General features: G+C 36.2%; 1 protein-coding gene across 3 annotated transcripts in view; it reads left to right on the top strand.

Annotated features, from left to right (window-relative positions):
• The first annotated feature begins 235 nt into the window (after positions 1 to 235).
• The window catches only part of LOC106874232 (uncharacterized), a 39,562-nt gene continuing 20,230 nt past the window's right edge, over positions 236 to 19,567 (top strand). The window contains exons 1-7 of one of the 3 annotated variants that reach the window (XM_089353839.1): positions 236 to 404; positions 10,575 to 10,704; positions 12,563 to 12,679; positions 12,919 to 13,087; positions 15,611 to 16,949; positions 17,848 to 17,884; positions 18,398 to 18,689. In XM_089353839.1, the coding sequence (XP_089209965.1) occupies positions 387 to 404; positions 10,575 to 10,704; positions 12,563 to 12,679; positions 12,919 to 13,087; positions 15,611 to 16,949; positions 17,848 to 17,884; positions 18,398 to 18,689 (2,102 nt within the window). In that variant the 5' untranslated portion in view covers positions 236 to 386. Of the gene's footprint in view, positions 405 to 704; positions 1,708 to 10,574; positions 10,705 to 12,562; positions 12,680 to 12,918; positions 13,088 to 15,610; positions 16,950 to 17,847; positions 17,885 to 18,397; positions 18,690 to 19,567 lie in introns of those variants that run through there. The other 2 variants (XM_089353838.1, XM_089353833.1) reach the window with 2 other exon arrangements.

Consider the following 19,567-nt stretch of genomic DNA (forward strand, 5'->3'; position numbering starts at 1 on the left):
AACTGGCGGACAACGCCGAGAATTAGCGACTTTTTATTTAGGGAATATCCACTTTCAATAGATTTTATTCAAAAATTCAAACAAGAATTTTTAAGCATGTTACTTTAAAAAATATGTATTTTTAATCAGTCGTGTTTATTTAATTGCTCTTTGTTCGTATTAAATAGGTTGGCGAAAATTTCGGTTAACTCCGGAAACTACCGAATCACATTTTCCGTCGTCCACGGTATCAACCGGCGCTAAGTTTGAATTAGATAACAGCAAGTATATTTTACCAGTATCTCGAACCTAATTAATTATATTCAAATATACTTCTTGTGATTGTTATTTATTATTCAACACAAATCGACAAAAGGTATTCAAGTTCAGTCCCGATATATTACACCATGGATGAAGAAACACGGGTAAGTTGGAAAATATAATATGCAAAAAAAGATATTGCCGTGAATATAAATTATGATGAGCCATAAGGCATTGTTTCTGTGTTAATGCATCTCCCTCACTCGTTCAGGTTTTCTCTGACTGTCAATATATTATATATACTGTATATATTTAATTTAATTTCACTACTTTTAACTCTCCCACTTTTATAAGTACCTTTTCCTTATTTTAAATACTTTCTTAAATTTTAAAACTATTAACAGTTTTTAAATGTTTGCTTTCGTTTTTGCTTGACATATTTCCTTTTTTGGAAACATTTTTTCAGAAAGTTGGAAGTTGATGTTCATGCAAGTTTATTAATAATTTACTAGTTTTAGCTTATTTATTTATCTATTAATATTCAGCTTTAACTATTGTCTTACTGTGTTCCTTATATTTGGTTAAGCATAAACATTTTTTCTTTGTAATTTTCTTTTTTTTATTTACACATTTAATTGAATTTAGCAAATTGTTTCATCAAATTTTGTTTCTGCAACTAATCGTATTTTTCTTCCATCTATATTATTTTTTTCTATATTTATCATTTCAAAACATTAGTAAATATTTTTTTTATCTATTTTTTTTTTTTTTGTCTATTCAACGTTGCCTGAATTCATAATTTGAATCGACAACGATTAATTATTATAACATTATTATTCTCGAATTGAGCGCTGAACATTTTGCAAACAGCTCTTTTTCTTTTCCTAAAACTTTATACATTTTTAACTATGAATTTGTTAAAGATGTTAAATGACAGCTTCTATGATGACAACGATTATGATTGCAACTCAGAACGAAAGACTTACACGCGCTCTTTAGCTCCTGTTGCTTCTTCGCCGATACGAGTCGGTGCACGAGCATCTTTTGACAGCCTTTCCTGGTCACTCTCTACTCAGTCTGATATCACAGAGGTTGATACATCTTGTTCCAGCTTCGTTTGCATCCCAACACAACGTAAGAACTGTTCACCAAAGGCTAAACGTCGTTCTGATTGTCCCCAACATCCGTCACTCCATAGACCAAATTTCACTATCAAACCACTCTCAATAACCACTAATTATTCGCCATCCTTACAGTTAACTGATGGCTCTTCCGTTTTTTACACGCTCAGCAACTGTAATGATTCTTGTCTGACGTCCATCGCTGGCCATGTCGGCTCCGATTGCGAATTTGAATTCAATATTTCTGATAACAACGAAAAGAATAAATGCCACTCGGTCTTTCGGCTACGAAAAAACTTTGAACGGATGGCAGCTTCTAGTAAAGAAAATCGTTATGTTTGGGTTGGTATGTTTTTATTTAGATTGAAGTGAATTTAAAACCATTAAGGAAGTCTTAACTCTTGTCGACATTTGTTTTCTGTAGCCCTTATGTTATTTTTATAAATGCTACTATGACTTAATGTGTCACTCATTTATCGTATATATTGAATAGAAAAGGCAAAATTTGTGTTGGCATGGACAACAACGAAAGGTTGTTATAAAATTTATTGATTTGTCAGTGTTTGTTACCCTCAGGAATGCATGCCCTGGTTGAGCAGACCTACCAACGGGGTCCCAACCGTGACTGCTCTGTCCAATGCTAAAGTGCCAATGACGTTCCAATTAAGTCAGGAATTATCTAGTGCGCCATAAATCGCAAGTTCTTTGGTTATGTATATTTTAAGCATTGTAGATTACATTTTGCCAAATAAAATTCGACTCTATAGTTGGTTAGACCAGGGGTTTTCAAACTTTTTGACTTGCGGACCCCTTTATATTTCAGGCTTTACCTTAGACACCCTTATAAACGCTTATGAAATTTACACATAATTATTTGCTTAAAATAACATTTTTACATTTATTTATTTAACAGTATTTAACAAATAGGTTTATTGTCAATTAAAAGATTTCGATTAAAAAACATATATAAAATCAAATTGCCCATAAAAAGTATTTGCTGTCCACGGACCCCCTGTCTTGTCCTTGCGGACCACAGTTTGAAAACCCCTGGGTTAGACTATCTGCCTCCTTTTTCCCGTAATCTTTCAGTTTCGACTTCTTTTTCATATCTACGATTTAAAAAGTTACGCATATATTTGAAGATTCATCGTCCCGAATGTTAAAAAAAAAATTATAACGCAAAAATTAAGCAAAGTCCTCTTCTCCCTTGGATTTGCCCGCCCCCTCCCCCTGAATCGTAAAACATACACACATCCGTAGAAGTTTTGGATTTTGACGCACAAGATAATTTCCGACTCTCTTCTACAGGAATGCCCAACTGGCCATACTGTCTGTCATTACTTTTCTGAATCAATAAGTAGTTTGGAGAAAAAAAAATAGCTGTTATTTCTAACTGTTTGAACGACCACTTAGGGGGGTGGGGGGCACTTTTATATACATGTAATGCATAACTAAGCTACGAATCCAGGTAAGGTATAATTGCAGTTCAGCTATCTTCCCTGACATTATTTTACCCATAACTCTTTTTTTTTTAATGTATATTTTAAATGAAAATTTGCAGAGATATGCTCGTGCTGATTAGGAATATCTTGATGAATTCTTTAAAATTATATTATTCAGAAAGAAAAAATACGTATTTCTAAACCATTCTTTGTGGATCCTCAGGTGGATTATTAGGCCAATATTAGCACAAAATCTACGGTTACAATAGGGGCACGTTATAGGAGAGTCAAGACCCAATGGAGCTCTTGCTTTCTGTGGTGCAACATGACATAGAAGTAACTCTGCAGAATATCATCTGCAACACTTAATGTTTTTGTTTTTTTGAATACTTGATCTGGATTATTTTAGGCTAATTTCTTTTTAACTCTGACATAATAATATCAATCAGGATAATGTTGTAGATTTAAAAAAAAAAAAAGTTACGTTCTGCAACGACCACCAAGTTATTGAATGCTGTCTCTGTTCCTTATATCTTTTATAGTTACGGATGACAACAGCTGTCACCCAAGTTTAAAACCACATTTGACCCTTTGATCCCTTTTAGTGGAATCCTTTCTGTTGGAAGCATTTGGGGTCAGGGCGGTCCTATACCTCACAGAAGGGAAAAGAGTAGTTTTATTCTTTTTTTTTTCCTTGTGTGTGTGTTCTTTCACAAACGGAAATTACGATTCAGAAAATAATTTTTTACCAAAAAAAAAATAATTTTTTAGTTTTCCTTCTAATTTTACCCCTTCTTCCTTTCATGTGCTTTCCCATGAGATAAGGGTCTTCGAGGGACAGCTAATTCAAAACTCAGGCCTCATCGTGTTTTATGACTTGAAATCTAGTCAGTTGACTTTTTTTCCCCACTCTTTTGGTGTAGAATACTATATCTAGATCGAATGAATGTGAACTGTTACTCTTTCACTTTTTTGTCTTCTCGGTAGACTTTCGGAATAGCAAGTGCCTGTTGTTCGGAAGGCACGATGAGGTGGGTGCGACGGCGAGGACAAAATGTTTGAAAAGCATGAATTAAAACTAAACTTTTTTAAAAAAAGATCCCTATCCCTTTTCCAGTTTCAATGTTCTGAGATGTGAGATACTATAAAATATGGAAAAATCCAGAAAAAAAAAAAAAATTCCGATACTATGTGGGACAGCGATTCCGAAAGTTCGTCTTTTCTTAGGTTGAAAATTTAAAATCTATTTAATCTCTTAATTTTTCTGCTCTGTCTGATATTTTTAAACCTGTTTCTAAAAGGCTGTTTGAACTATTTTTATTTTTGTACTATTTCAGTTAAAAAATAAAAACTCAACAAATAAACAAAACTGCTGTAACCGTTTTATATATGCTGTGTGAGGTGTAGACAACAATGTAGACAAGTCCATAGACCCACATACACTCACTATTGTTTATTCTATATATATTTTCTCTCCCACATTTCTGTCCCTCAGTATTTAGAGTAGCAATAAAGAATTTACTTTTCAGTATCTGGTATTAATTAAAGCAACGAGCTCTATAAATACACACCAACTAGTTTAGAGGAAACAATTGCTCAAATGTTGACAAGTTAAAATTTGAATTTCCCTCCCCAACAGTCTGTTGGTGAGAAATCCTGGTCACGTTTATTCCTCGCCTCCTCTGTGAAGATAAAATTGTTTATCTTTTCGGCTTTGACCTAATAAGGATGGGCGTTAGAACGTAACCGGTTTTCTCTCATTTGAAAAAAGCAACTGTCATGTTCTCCTTCAACCTGAAATATTTTGTTTGTTCTTTTCTTAAATATTTCTTTATGTAATATAAACTATTTTAAGCATAACTACAGGGTTGTAGTTATGCCCTAATTTATTTGTAGTTTAACTTCTGGACAACGAACAAAAGAATTTTTGTTTTGACGACTACGTCTTTTTTAAGGGGTCACTAAACAGTACTCAGTATGATGGATTTGGCTGCTCTTTCTAACAAGCAGAATGACCACGTAGTCTCGTTAGTAAAAGAATCTAATTGTAGCATAAGTAAAAATTGAAATGTGCTTTATTAAACATTTTTCAACTTTTTCTTCTTAATCATAGAACATGTTAATTATGTATTAATGAGTAAGGAGGTAGCAAAGTTATAGTTATTCAAATTAAAGTGTTTATTTTTTTAACGAAGTTTTCAAAAGTTCGACATACCGGTGTTTCTCTCCAAAAACCGGTCGGGGAAAGGGGTTAAAAAAGACGTTTCTTCGCAATTTTTTTTTCTTTTTTTCTTTTTTTTTTTCTTGCTTAAAATATAGTCCAGAGCATTTCCATGGGCACTGTGAATAAGAAAATTAAAAAAAATCCCCTTCAAAACGGAGAAATTGCAACTTGGTGTTGACTGCAGCATCAGCCCATATATTATTATTATTATTATTATTATTATTATTAAGGCGGTGAGCTGGTAGGATCGTTAGCGCACTGGACGAAATGCTGAGCGGTATTTCGCCCGTCTCTATGTTCTGAGTTCAAACTCTGCCGAAGTTGACTTTGTCTTTCGTCCTTTCGGGGTCGATTAAATAAGTACCGGTTACGCACTGGTGTCGATGTAATCGACTTAATCCCCTCCTACAAGCTACCTTTGAGGCAAAAATTTGAAATCATTAGCAGGAGCAAGTGATTCAAAGATACGAAACTATAGGCTCTTGAGTCACTCTGTTTTTTTTCTGCTAAACATATATATCTTCGAAACGTCTAGATAGAATAGAGACAGCTGATGAAGGGATATTCCAAGTGGCTTTCCGTTTTCCTATGTGTTCGTTCCGTTGTCTGTGGTTTATTGTTCTAACGTCCTGTACCCTGATATGCATATATATACACATGTAGATGTAAGTATGTACATATGTGTGTATACATGTATATATATTCTTTGTATTATTATTATATATATATATATATATATATATATATATATATATATATAAATTATGTAAATTTTAAGCTACAGAGAACTTAGTACAAAGTTGCAGAGTCTGTTTTATTCAAAAGTTGGATTAATCATTGATCACATTATGACTGTTAATTTCACTATCATAGTGAATATTAAAATGGAGGAAGAACAAAGTTTAATTTCAAATACTGTTTTTATACATACACTCATCATCGTCGTTTAACGTCCGCTTTCCATGCTGACATGGGTTGGACGGTTTGACTGAGGACTGGTGAGCCAGATGACTGCACCAGGCTTCAATCTGATCTGGCAGAGTTTCTACAGCTGGATGTCCTTCTTAACGCCAACCACTCCAAGAGTGTAGTGGGTGTTTTACATGCCACCGGCACGAGAGCCAGTCAAGCAGTACTGGTGACAGCCACACTCAAATGGTGTTTTTTATGTACCACCTGCACAGGAGCCAGTCCAGCTTCACTGGCAACGACCTCGAAGACAACAAATTTCCAGCAATTTAATTTTTAGTAATTAAAATAAATCAGAAGCACTGTTCTAAGCAAAAAAGTGCAAAGCACATCTGAGAAGCAATTATATTGTGTACTCAACTCCCATTTTGCCACCAGCTTTCTTCTATTTCACGGTACTACCACCTGTATACTAAACATCACTTCTGATTAGGTGCTGGTGCTATTCAGTGGGACTGAACCTATATAACATCATCAGTAGTTCCCAACCATTTTTTTTTTTACCTATAGACCCCTTTGATTTCTGTTTTACTCGAGTGGACCCTCATAGCAGTCATGGCAGATACCGGTGTCATGCAAATGGCACCTGTGCTGCTGGCATGTAAAAGCACCCATTACACTCGGAGTGGTTGCTGTTTGGAAGGGCATCCAGCCATAGGAAACCATGCCAAATCAGACTGGAGTCTGGTGCAGTCTTCCAGCTTACCATCCCTGGTCAAACCATCCAACCCATGCCAGCATGGACAACATATGTTAAATGATGATGTTCTTTGATGCTGAACACATAGTATTAAGTAAAGACTGGAATTTGCTTGTACATGTTTGCAACCATTAGTTTATAGTTTGTTCCATTTCCATGGAGAGTGAATAATGTAATATTTCAGGCCCTTGCTCTTCACCTGTGATCTCATTAGCTGTTAAAACTGGCCAGTTACACACATCCAAGCTTTACTGCAATCTTTTATTAATCCCATTTCCTATAATTTTGAAATCTACATTCTTTGTTAGCCATTATAAAGGACTTATATTGTTTCATTGTGTATGGCAGAATCAGTACTTCAAACAAAATACTTTACTAAATTTAGTTACATTTATGTTCCAAGTTTAAATGAAACCCAAGTTGATTTTTGCCTTTCATCCATCTGAGGCCAAGAAAATAAGTGCCACTAATGTACTGGAGTTGATCATAATCCACTATGGTGGATTGTCAGAAACCACTCGAAGATTAAGAGAATGCATACTCTTTTACTCTTTTACCTGTTTCAGTCATTTGACCGTGGCCATGCTGGAGCACTGCCTTTAGTCGAGCAAATCGACCCCAGGACTTATTCTTTGTAAGCCTAGTACTTATTCTATCGGTCTCTTTTGCCAAACACACTAGCATCGGTTGTCAAGCGATGTTGGAGGGACAAACACACACGCATATATACACATATATATATATATATATATATATATATATATATATATATACGGCGGGCTTCTTTCAGTTTCCGTCTACCAAATCCACTCACAAGGCTTTGGTCGGCCCAAGGCTATAGTAGAAGACACTTGCCCAAGGTGCCTCGCAGTGGGACTGAACCCGGAACTATGTGATTGGTAAGCAAGCTACTTACCACACAGCCACTCCTACGCCTCAACAAAAATATATATATTACATGTTTTTTTTTCTTTTAAAATATATATTATTACATGTTCTTTTTATTTTAAAAGAATGGTTTTTGTCAGATGATTTAATTTTACAACTGGGTGTTCTCCCTGCAGCATATTACCCAATGCTAAATGTACTGAAATAATCTGTCCTTATCAATGTATTTTTAAAATAGTGTTATCTAGGATATGTTTGACTTCATGAGTGCAGTTTTAACTGACATTCTTATATTCTAGCTACTAAGCAATGTTGTTAGTCTGGGGTTTATTGAAGCATTAGGCACCATTATGTTATCTCTGTACATTCATTTGTAACCTCTTTAAGCATTATCATCTTGATTTCAGAATGGTTTGCAAGCACACATCATTCTGATTATGTAGTCACGCCAATAAAGTTAATACATTTTTAATTCAGTGGCATCTTAAACCAAAGAAATTATTGCTAAAGTTATTTAACATTAAATAAGATTACTTAGCATTGAGAAAACTGGAAAATTCTAAAAATTTGTTTGGAGAGCAAGTTTAAATTTATTGATATGAAACCTAAATTTGGTCAGCTTTCTTGATCAGGGCCATAGTTCAGATCTCTTTATCTCTCTCATATTTATATGTGTGTGTGTGAAGGTCCATGGCTCAGTAGTTAGTGTCGAGCTTACGATCATGAAGTTGTGAGTTCAATTCCCGGACCAGGTTGCGTGTTGTGTTCTTGATACTTTTATTTCATGTTGCTCCAGTTTACTCAGCTGTAGAAATGAGTTGCGACATCACTGGTGCCAAACTGTATTGGCCTTTGCCTTTCCCTTGGATAACATCAGTTGTGTGGAGAAGGAGGGCTGGTATGCATGGGCGACTGCTGGCCTTCTACAAATAACCTTGCTCGAATTTGTGCCTCGGAGGGTAACTTTCTGGGTGTAATCCCATGGTCATTCATGACTGGTGGGGTCTCCTCCTCCTCACACAGACACACACACACACACTTCATATATATATATATATATATATATATATATATATATATATATATCGGAGCGAACACGTTACAATGAAGTAGAGAAATTTGAAAAGACAACACGAAACCGGTTATTTCTCAAAATACAATGTTTATATACCAAAAAGATTTTATAACATTTTTCTGACATAATTTAAATATATACTTTAACCATGTAACACAAGCCTTCTGTAGTTTTTTCACTCTTATTATCTTTTATATATATATATATATATATATATATTTGGGCTTTCCTATATTTCTAACGAAGAGCTTCGCTCAAAACGTCAAATTCTCTTTCTTTCCTTTCCTTAGCGTCCAGTAAGACAATATCTGTATCACGTCCTCGCGTTGTTGTTTTTTGTTGTTTTTTTGTCGTTTTTTTTTTCTTGTTTGAATTTGCATTTAGTGTGTGTGTGTGTGTTGTCATAAAATTTAGGGCTGCTAAATCTACAGACCTCATAAAAATGAGAATTTTGTTGATCTTGCTGAAGAATTGAATTGGTTAAGTAGCTTTGTAGAAGTTCTCATTGGCTAATACGAAAGATACTTGCTGGACTTGGTATTCAACTTAAAATGCTAATTCATTATCCATTCTGATATGGCACAATCAGCAGATTGTCAAACAAATGCTTCAAGGTGTTTAGCTGCATCTCATTGTGATCAAAGTTGAATTCAACTAGTTTTGTCTTTATTCTCACTCATTCTTTCCATTAATACAGATTAACTAGAACCAGTGCTGTCAGGTTTTAATGGGTGTGTGGTTAAGAAGCTTACTTTGCAACTATATGGTCTTGGGTTCAGTCTCACTGCTCAGCACCTTTGGCAAGTGTCTTCTGCTATAGCTCTGGACCAACCAAAACCTTGTTGAGTGGATTTGGTTGATGGAAACTGAAAGAAGATTCAATATGTGTTTGTATGAATCCCTTGTCTTGACATGTTGTGACTGTTGTAGACAAGCACCACCATCATACAAGCAGTGTTTGTTTCCAGTCTTCCGTGGAAAACATCTGGAAATTTTACTTTGCTTGGGCACCATTAAGTGTTTGTAACAGGTCATAGAAAATCTGCCTCAATAAATTCCATCTGACTTATGCTAGCTTGAAAGAGTGGATGTTAAATGATATAAAGCAATAACGTCTAGATATTTTACTCTGGATAATTACACTTGTGGTACCAGCTTAAATGAGGTATCATTCCAAAAATTAATATGAAATAAGAGGAAACCTTCATTGAAGTAGTTTTTCTTTCTCTTTATATTTTGCTATTTAACCAACTAATCTATGCTAACTCTTATAGATTGGGTAAGCTCTAAAGAGATTTAAAAACTTTTTGCTGCTTGAAGTGATTTGGGATGTCATCCAACTGTAGGGTGATAGGAAAAAGACAAAAGGAAGAAAACCTAATTTCATAGAGATTGCCTTATGTTTTACTGCTGGAGAAAGTGGATTGACATTGGTCAGAGAAGAAGTCACTAAGAAACTAGTGTACATATTCAGATATGTGTTTCATTGATTCATTTATTTACAAGGAAATATGCTGAACAATAAAATAGCTACTAAATGCTTGTATTTAAGACAGCTGTTGTTAAATAATCACATCAAATTCAAAAACATTAATATTTATATTCATTAATATCTATATTAAGTTTTCAATAATTTTGATTTTGTTCATGTCCAACGTATTGTCATCATTATGAATGGAAATTGTTTTCACTTTTTTTTTAGTTTTATTATTACTAATCTTGAACATTGTTTTGATAAGGTCATGTAAGGTTTATACTGAGGAGGATTCATTTTATCAAACCAAGAAAGTGGACTGGAAATGTTGTCAGATTGAGTTTGTGGTTTGAATGAAATTAAGTAATCTTATGTAAATTAACTACATACCTTTTAATTGTCTGATAACTTAGTTTTTTTTTTGTCATTTCTAAATATCAGAAAATCATTGAGAGGACTAAAGAACGAAGAGAGAAGCTGAAAATGATGAGCGAGACAGATGGAACACACAGAAGACGGAGACCTTTGTCTGAAGACATGTCAGCTAATGTAGAAACAGTTCAAGATGATGGTAAGCAGTTATTGCTTTGGTCAATTGTAAAAAAAAAATAGTTTTAATATTCCAATCTCTATAAGATTTGAAATGTCTTTTCTTCTTTTGTTTTAAGAGTTTGATAAGTTATCTAACTGCTCCAACTAGCACTACCATCACTGGCATTTGGTTTACCAAGTATTGTAATTATGTCAGTTAAACATTTTCATTCAGATTAGTTTAAGAGATTTTATTATATTGAACTCTATTTTGCATTATTTTGTTATATATAATTTTAGTGTTAAATGATTAATGGGATGGAAGAAATGGAATTGTCTTTCAATAAGTACATCTGTCATTCAGAATACTGAATTCAAATCCTATGAAGTTTGATTTTTTTTTTTTTATCTCATGGGGTGGGGTGTGCAAAATAAATGAAGTATCAGGCTTGTACTTAGTTGTTTTCAGTAACATTTTCTCCTTGATTTAAATTTGGGGCTTTCAGCTAAGATAAAAAAGAAAATCAATATTACTCTTTTACTTGTTTCAGTCATTTGACTGTGGCCATGCTGGAGCACCGCCTTTAGTACTTATTCTATCGGTCTCTTTTGCTGAACTGCTAAGTTACGGGGACATAAACACACCACCATCAGTTGTCAAGCGATATTGGGGAGACAAATACAGACACACGAACCCACACACACACATGCATACGACTGGCTTCTTTCAGTTTCCGTCTACCAAATCCACTTACAAGGCTTTGGTCGGCCCGAGGCTATAGTAGAAGACACTTGCCCAAGGTGCCACAGAGTGGGACTGAACCTGGAACCATGTGGTTGGTAAGCAAGCTATCAATTTTGACAGCTAAAGCATATCTAAAGTATATCACTTCATAATGATCCTCCTCCCCATTTAAGACTTTAAAAAGGGTGTGGGAGTGACATGATGAACCAAAAGGAAGCTGCTGGATGAGTTTTACTATAGCCTTTTGCCGGTCATTTTTGAAATGATGTACAGACATAGCTGCAGTAGTTTATGGTTTGAAATATATTTGATATCAAAGCAAAGAAACTAATGGAATTTACCAGAAGTATAAAACAAAATAGCATCGTATGAATTAATAAATTTGGCATAAGTAAACATATCTTCTCTCACTGTGATTAAAGTTTTATGCTATGATTCCAAATTAGAGAGAGTGGTAGTCCAATGACTGAAACAAGTGAAAGATAAATGATATAAGGCAGTCAACTGGCAATTGAAATCATATATCTTTCATGTTATAATAAGATTTTAATATTTTTCCTCAAATATGAACACTTAAGTAGGAGCAGTCTGTAGGGTAATCTATTTACTCTTTACTCTCTCTTTTACTGTTTTACTTGTTTCAGTCATTTAACTGCGGCCATGCTGGAGCACCGCCTTTTAGTCGAGCAAATTAACTCCAGGACTTATTCTTTGGAAGCCTAGTGCTTATTCTATCGATCTTTTTTTTTTGCTGAACCACTAAATTACGGGGACGTAAACACACCAGCATCAGTTGTCAAGCGATGTTGGGGGATAAACACAGACACACACACACACACACACACACACACACACACACACACACACACACACACACATATATACATATATATGACGGGCTTCTTTCAGTTTCCGTCTACCAAATCCACTCACAAAGCTTTGGTCGGCCCGAGGCTATAGTAGAAGACACTTGCCCAAGGTGCCACGCAGTGGGAATGAACCCGGAACCATGTGGTTGGTAAGCAAGCTACTTACCACACAGCCACTCCTGCACCTAATATTTGATAATCATTTTTTTTTTAATCTAATTTTCACTTCATTATAAAGTGTGCAGGAATGCACTTTTACTAATTTTTCTTCATATTTATTAAAGATTCTCCTAAACGTCAGTGTCTCCGATCAGCAGAACAAAATATTAAACCAGATACCCCAGCTATACGCGGTGTACAGTCGCGGAGAAATGACTTGACTACTCTTTGTCTTAGTTCTGGTGAGTTTTTGAACTTATTTGATGTTTGTAATTGTCATCATCAACATTTAACATCCGTTTTCCATGCTGGCATGGGATTTAGATAATATGCTTCCCAATTTTCTTCCGTTACTTTCCCCAATTAGATTTTTGATGTTGCAGACAAAATAAGTTTGCCTTATCAAGCAGAGTTCTCTTTTATCCATTTTTGCCTGGCAGAGTTGATTCTGTATAACTCTTCATCTTTGTTTTACTTTTAGATGATGGTGATTATGTACCAGTCCCAGTACCGCGAAAGTCTCTTTGCCAAGAAGAGAACAGAGATCCTAATCAAGAAGTATTCAAGCCACAGTGTCGCTCTCGTCTGGCTAAACTAGCTCAGCGTATTAATGCTTGGGATGATGACTATTCAAAACATGAAACAGTTGGGTCAGTTCAACTTCTCACTTATTAAAGTTCCTGCTTAAATATCATCATCATCATCATTTAACATTGGTTTTCCATGCTAGCATGAATTTTTAAAACAATATTTTCAATATTCATTTTAAATGACTTTGAAACCTGAATTTGTGCAAGACTGCAATTTGGAGATGTTACTTCTACTTGTTTCACTCATTAGACTGCAGCCATGCTGGGGTACTGCATGAATGAATCAACCCCAAGACTTATTTTTTAAGCCTGGTACTTATTCTATTTGTCTCTTTTGCTGAACTGCTAAGTTATGGGAACACACACGCCAACACCAGTTGTCAAGTAATGAGGATGGCGGTTGATACACACACACACACACACACACATATATGTGTGTGTGTGTGATTGGCTTCTTTCAGTTTCCATCTACCAAATCCACTCAAGATTTTGGTCAGCCTGAGGCTATAGTAGAAGACACTTGCTCAAGATGCCATGCAGTGGGACTGAACCCAGAACCATGTGGTTGGGAAGCAAGCTTTTTATCACACAGCCACACCTGTTCAACTGTATTATGAATATTGTATGCATTTTCCAGCTAGTAGTAGTAGTAATAGTAGTAGTAGTATGGAAAGCAGAATAATGTGATTAATTTCAAGACTTAAGACAGTTCCTGAGGTACTGTTTAATCTTAAAATCAGTACATCAGCATTGTCACTATCCTTGTCTTTTGATGTCCATCTTTTATATTGGCATGGATTGGACAGTTTGAGAGGATGCAATGGGTCCAAGGACTGTCATATTCCAGTGTCTGCTTTGACATGGTTTCTACAGCTGGATGCCCTTCTTAATGCCAACCAATTTACAGAGTATACTGGATATTCTTTTTATGTGACATTGGTACTAGTGAGGTTGCTGTGGAGCTCTCAAGACTAAGATCTCTTGACTGAGTGAGGCGCTACAATTAAGAAAGGCGACTTTATGTTAAGAGATGAGAAATTAGGAGCTACATGGCATCTCACACTATGGAAGAGTGGGTGGAAGTAACCAGAATGGAGCTAGGGGAAAAGAGAGAGAGATAAAAGTGTTAGTGTCAGGGTAGACCCTAAAGGTATAAGATGAAGAGGAGTGGGCACAGAACAGGGATTGAGTGTGGGTAGAGGTTACAAGTGTATGAACAGAGTGAAGGATGGTTAAAAATGGGGAATGGTTGAGGAGCAAACATGAAGAACAAGTGTTATTCACAATATGTTCACAATCTTTCACAGAAGATTGTGAACATATTACACCTTTTGTATGAAGGTTACTTTTGATTGCAATTAATCTACACATATCAAGATGAGGGTATGCACACTAGTGCACATACATACAAATATGACAAGCTAGTTTCTGTCCACCAAATTTCATGCATCAGGATTGTTCAACTCAAGACCATAGTAGAAGTCATTGCGTCCACAATGGGAGTTTTGTCATGCTACTGGCACCAGAAAGGTGTCTAGCATTACTCAATTTCTCCTTCTACATTGTATCAATTATTATTGAAAGTTATTAACCCATTACCTCTCATAATTCTTTTAACTGGAATTTAATAGAAACACGCTGGAATGATCAAAATAACATTTTAAATAGAAATAAGTGAGATATTGGGAGAAAAATTAGCAAACCTCATTTGAATATCAGAGAAATATACCTAGTTGATATAGCCAAAAGTTTAGATATGTGTAAATATTGACAGATAATTACGAAATTTGTAATTTTTAAGTGATCTCATATGAGATCACTGGTAGGTAATGGGTTAATGTATGAGATGTGGTGTTCCACTGGAGCTTGCAAAGTCCATCTCTTCTCCATGCGATATGAGCCACTCTTAATTCACATGCTGCTGAGTTTGCTCAGTGTCTTACTTTCTAGGCAGGTCGCTCACTATGGCTGAAAAGTCATATCTCTCCATGCTGCTGCTAAGAGATTTCATAGTATTGAGGCAGACTGAAAGAGGAAGGGAACCTGCAGTAGTAGTCTGATGAAGGATAAGACTTTTTCCATGACTTAGATTAAGAGTGGCAGCTAAACTTAGTTTAGTAAGAATGATGTGAGATGGGATCCCAACCAAACTATCTAGATATATTCATTTAACATGTTCAAACACTGATAATAAGAAGTATTTACATAGATGAAAAGAGTAATCATCATGCACCCTGCTTTGTAACTTCAACTCTTCGTTGAACATAGCTGTTTGACAAAAACTGTATTTGACTGAATGAGAAATTGACATGATTCATGATTGACTCTTGAGGATTTCGTCTTCATTTCACAACTGAGTAGTTTAGCTTCTACAAGGGTATTACTGTATATCTCTGTTCAGAAAAATTCTTTAAAAATTTATGTAGGTATCTGGATTTGCAGATGTAGTCAAACCATGCAAACAGAATGACATATGTTAAAAATATTAAAATCATGCTACAAAACAACATACATTAAAAATATTTGAAAAAATATAAGTCTTAAGTGTCAGACATAATGATTTTTTTTTTTTTTTTCTTTTAGCTTATTTAGTCGACCCAACTCAGTTCATTCAGTTGACAGGGAACGTGACATACCAATGACCACTGCTTTTACTGAAGTGCCACTTGAAACTAGGGATTCTCGGTCAAGGTCTGCTGCTCCAGTGGCCCCTCATATGAGGTCTCCTCGCTCCAAATCTGCTGCACCCATAGCATCTGCACCTGCAACACCTGTACCAGTGCGTTCAAAGTCTCCTGGTCCTTCATATGCTCCGAGATCTCCAGCACCTGTTGCTCCACATCTTATGCCAAGTGATGACTTAGAAACAGCTATTGAGACTATGTCAAGGCAGCAGAAGCCATTAAGAAACAACAAAAAGATCCCTTATACTGCCAAAGGTAGTGGTCATGACCATTTGCAGGATATTCCCAGTGGAATACCTGTTAATGCTCGGGGGCTTAATGATTCCTTAACTCAAGGTGAAACCACAGATGATGAACCAACTAACAAACCAGTCTCTGAGCGATTGGCTAAATGGTCAAAGAAAGTATCTGCAACAGAAATTAACTGTGCTAGTCCTTCTAAAAGTGAAAATACTCAGCCAAATTCTAAAACCACTACTCCTATGGGCAATAGATGCAGCCAGAACTTGTCATCAAAAGTTGCTCAACTCGAAAAGAGCCTCGGGATTTCATCTACGCCAAAACAAAACAGAGCTGCATTTAGCAATCAACAGTCTTCCCAGTCATCAGGTTCTTCTTCAGTGCAGATTAACAGTGTATCGTCGAGTGCACCGTCATCAGCAACACACAATACTCCTGCGGCTGAACCTATAAATGGGAAAAATAAACAGGGTAACAAGCGCCGTGAGAGTTTTGAACCAACAAGCCAGTCAGTTTCTGAAAGAATGGCTGAATGGCAAAAGAAAGTCAACACTCTTGAAGCGGTGACTGAGAAAGAACCAACCGCTTATCCAGTAAATGCTCGCATGTCTGCATGGGAACAGGTGACTGCCAGTGGGAGTACTGAATCCAACAAAATGATTAAGCCTAAAGGTACTACATTACCTTGTCCTACTACAACACCTTCGAGACCAGTGTCTGCAAATATTCCCACAAGTGCTTGCATTCCCAAATCTCCTGGAATGGCAAGGAAATTCGAATCTCCTGTTGTCAAATCTAATTCTGTTGATGCTAAATCTAAGCCTCTGAGTCCTTCAAAAGCCAGCTGTGCCATGAAAGCTATTCAACAGCGCTTATTTGAAACTCAACAGAGTACCACCACTCAGTCATTGGCTGAAAGAATTCGGCAGGAACGAATGGCTGAGCTGAAAGTACTTGAAAATCGATGGCATAATGGTATCTTAAAAGATAACACTGTGGTGAGTGTCTTACTTTTCCATCAATTAATATTGTATATTATAATTAGAATTGATGTTTATCCTAAGCTTGCCTACATCAAAAGCATTCCTGCTGTGAATGTCTTTATATATTTATTTCATCATCATCGTCGTCGTCGTCGTTTAACGTCCGCTTTTCATGCTAGCATGGGTTGGACGATTTGACTGAGGACTGGTGAAACCAGATGGCAACATCAGGCTCCATTCTGATTTGGCAGAGTTTCTACAGCTGGATGTTCTTCCTGACGCCAATCACTCAGAGAGTGTAGTGGGTGCTTTTACGTGCCACCGGCACGAAGGCCAGTCAGGCGGTACTGGCAACGGCCACGCTCAAAATGGTGTATTATATGTGCCACCCGCACAAGAGCCAGTCCGCAATGGACTACATTAACCAATGTTTTTTCAAACTTTTTTTTAAGGCAATAAAGTATAGTTTGAGGCAGATTTGACTGCTACTTCTAGTAAGTTGAGCAACAACATAGAGGATTCCTCTTTGGCTTGTTGAATGGTAATGTTAAAAACAGTTACGTTGCTTAGGACATTTTACTGTGACTAGTTCAATATTTCAATGCTTTTAGTTCAAATCTTGTCAGTTAATTTATTATTTTCATTATTCTGGAGTTATAATATTTGTGAACTAGTGTTAATTTAAGTGATTTTGTATCTCCCCTGCAAAGAATTGGCACAATGAGTCCATTGGAAATATATATATATATATTGTGAATGTGTACTTTTATATTTATATTCATCTATATTGTCTTCTATTTTTTAACTTGGGTTCTTCTGCCATTAAAAATTTATGAGTCTGATACAGCTCTCCGGATGATGATATATATATAAAATGTGGCTTAATTTAATTATTTAAAATTTTATGTTGCAGAAATCTGACCAAGAAAGTGATGTCAATGAACCTTCTGGTGAGTATTATTACTTTTAATGAATTTTACTTTGTGTTTTTGATACCTGTTCTATAAACTGGGGGTAGTGGTGGAATGAATGTGGATTATAGCTATCAATAGAAATTTTGGAAATGACCTTAAATATATGTATCTCTTGGCCATGGTACACATTATCTCTCTAACTGTTAATTTTAAAGTTTATTGCTTTTGAGATAGCCAGCTGCTTACAATCACAATACAGATGGTATGCAGTTGGCTAGGTCTTCTTTTCAATACCCTTACTGTAACTCAGCATTCAGTTACCACATTTAAACCAGTCTTTACTTACCCAGATTACTCAACTTCAGATCTACAAGTCTTAGTGGAACTGAAAATATCATAGTCACTGTTCCATCCCTCTAAATTCATTTGTAAAAACGAGACAAGACTATTCATTGCAATATGGTTAGAAAACGAAGTGTGTTACTGTCCCTTGGAATATCAACTCTTGTTGATGTTGTTACAATTTGTTGTATTATTTTCTTCCTCTAGCAACTGTACCTAATGAAAAAAAGACTGGACAGATGGTAGCAACAAGTGGAATACCACCACCACCACCACCATCACTGCCAGCACTGAGCAAAACAACAGCCTCTGCAACTAGCTCCAAGACGACTACAACTGCTTCTACTGGAGAGAGTAGTAGTATATTCAAACTGGTTGCAGTCCCAGAGAAGAAGTCTGCTCTAGTAAATTCAGAGGATACTCCTTTGAAAAGTGTAGTTAAGCAAGTTCGTTTTGAGGACAGCTTTGAAAGTTCAGATGACTATTATGGATATGGACAGTAAGTGTTCTATTTTATAAATTTGTTTGTTTTTATCTTGCACTTTCTTAATATTGGTTTCGAATTTTGTCAAGACCTGCAATTTTAGGTGAATGGGTTAAGTCAATTAAATCTATACCAGTGGTCAATTGATACTTATTTTATTGCTCCATGGCAGAATTTGAACACAAAACGTAAAGATGGGCAAAATGCCACTAAGCATTTTGTCCGGTATGCTAACAGTTCTGGTTGAAAGAATGTTCTGAATTATTGTTGAACCATACTCATAGCAGACATTCCAAATCAATGAAGGTTTGTGGTGAAATGATCAAATCAGACTTGATATTGTTGGACCACAGTGACATGCACAAAACATCCCTCCAGGGTCAGTAAAATAATGTACCAGTCATGTACTAGGGCTGATGGTATCAACAAACATCCTTCTCTCAAAATTGTTGGCCTTGTACCTAAATCATCATCATCGTTTAACGTCCGCTTTCCATGCTAACATGGGTTGGACGAGTTGACTGAGGACTGGTGAACCAGGTGGCTACACCCGGCTCCGATCTGATCTGGCAGAGTTTCTACAGCTGGATGCCCTTCCTAATGCCAACCACTCAGAGAGTGTAGTGGGTGCTTTTACGTGCCACCGGCACGAAGGCCAGTCAGGCGGTACTGGCGACGGCCACGCTCATAATGGTGTATTTTACGTGCCACCTGCACAGGAGTCAGTCCAGCGGCACTGGCAACGATCTCACTCAAATGTCTTTTCACGTGCCAGGAACGTGAAGCTGTAGCACAAGTTTCGCGTTCCTGGCACTCGTGGCGGTGGCACGTGAAAAGATATTCGAGATGCTTCACATTTCTTCCAGCTCTTTGTTCTGAATGCAAATCTTACC

Source organism: Octopus bimaculoides, chromosome 1 (genome assembly GCF_046866305.1).
Source record: "Octopus bimaculoides isolate indiv1 chromosome 1, ASM4686630v1, whole genome shotgun sequence".
In the NCBI taxonomy this organism is placed as follows: Eukaryota; Metazoa; Mollusca; class Cephalopoda; order Octopoda; family Octopodidae; genus Octopus; species Octopus bimaculoides.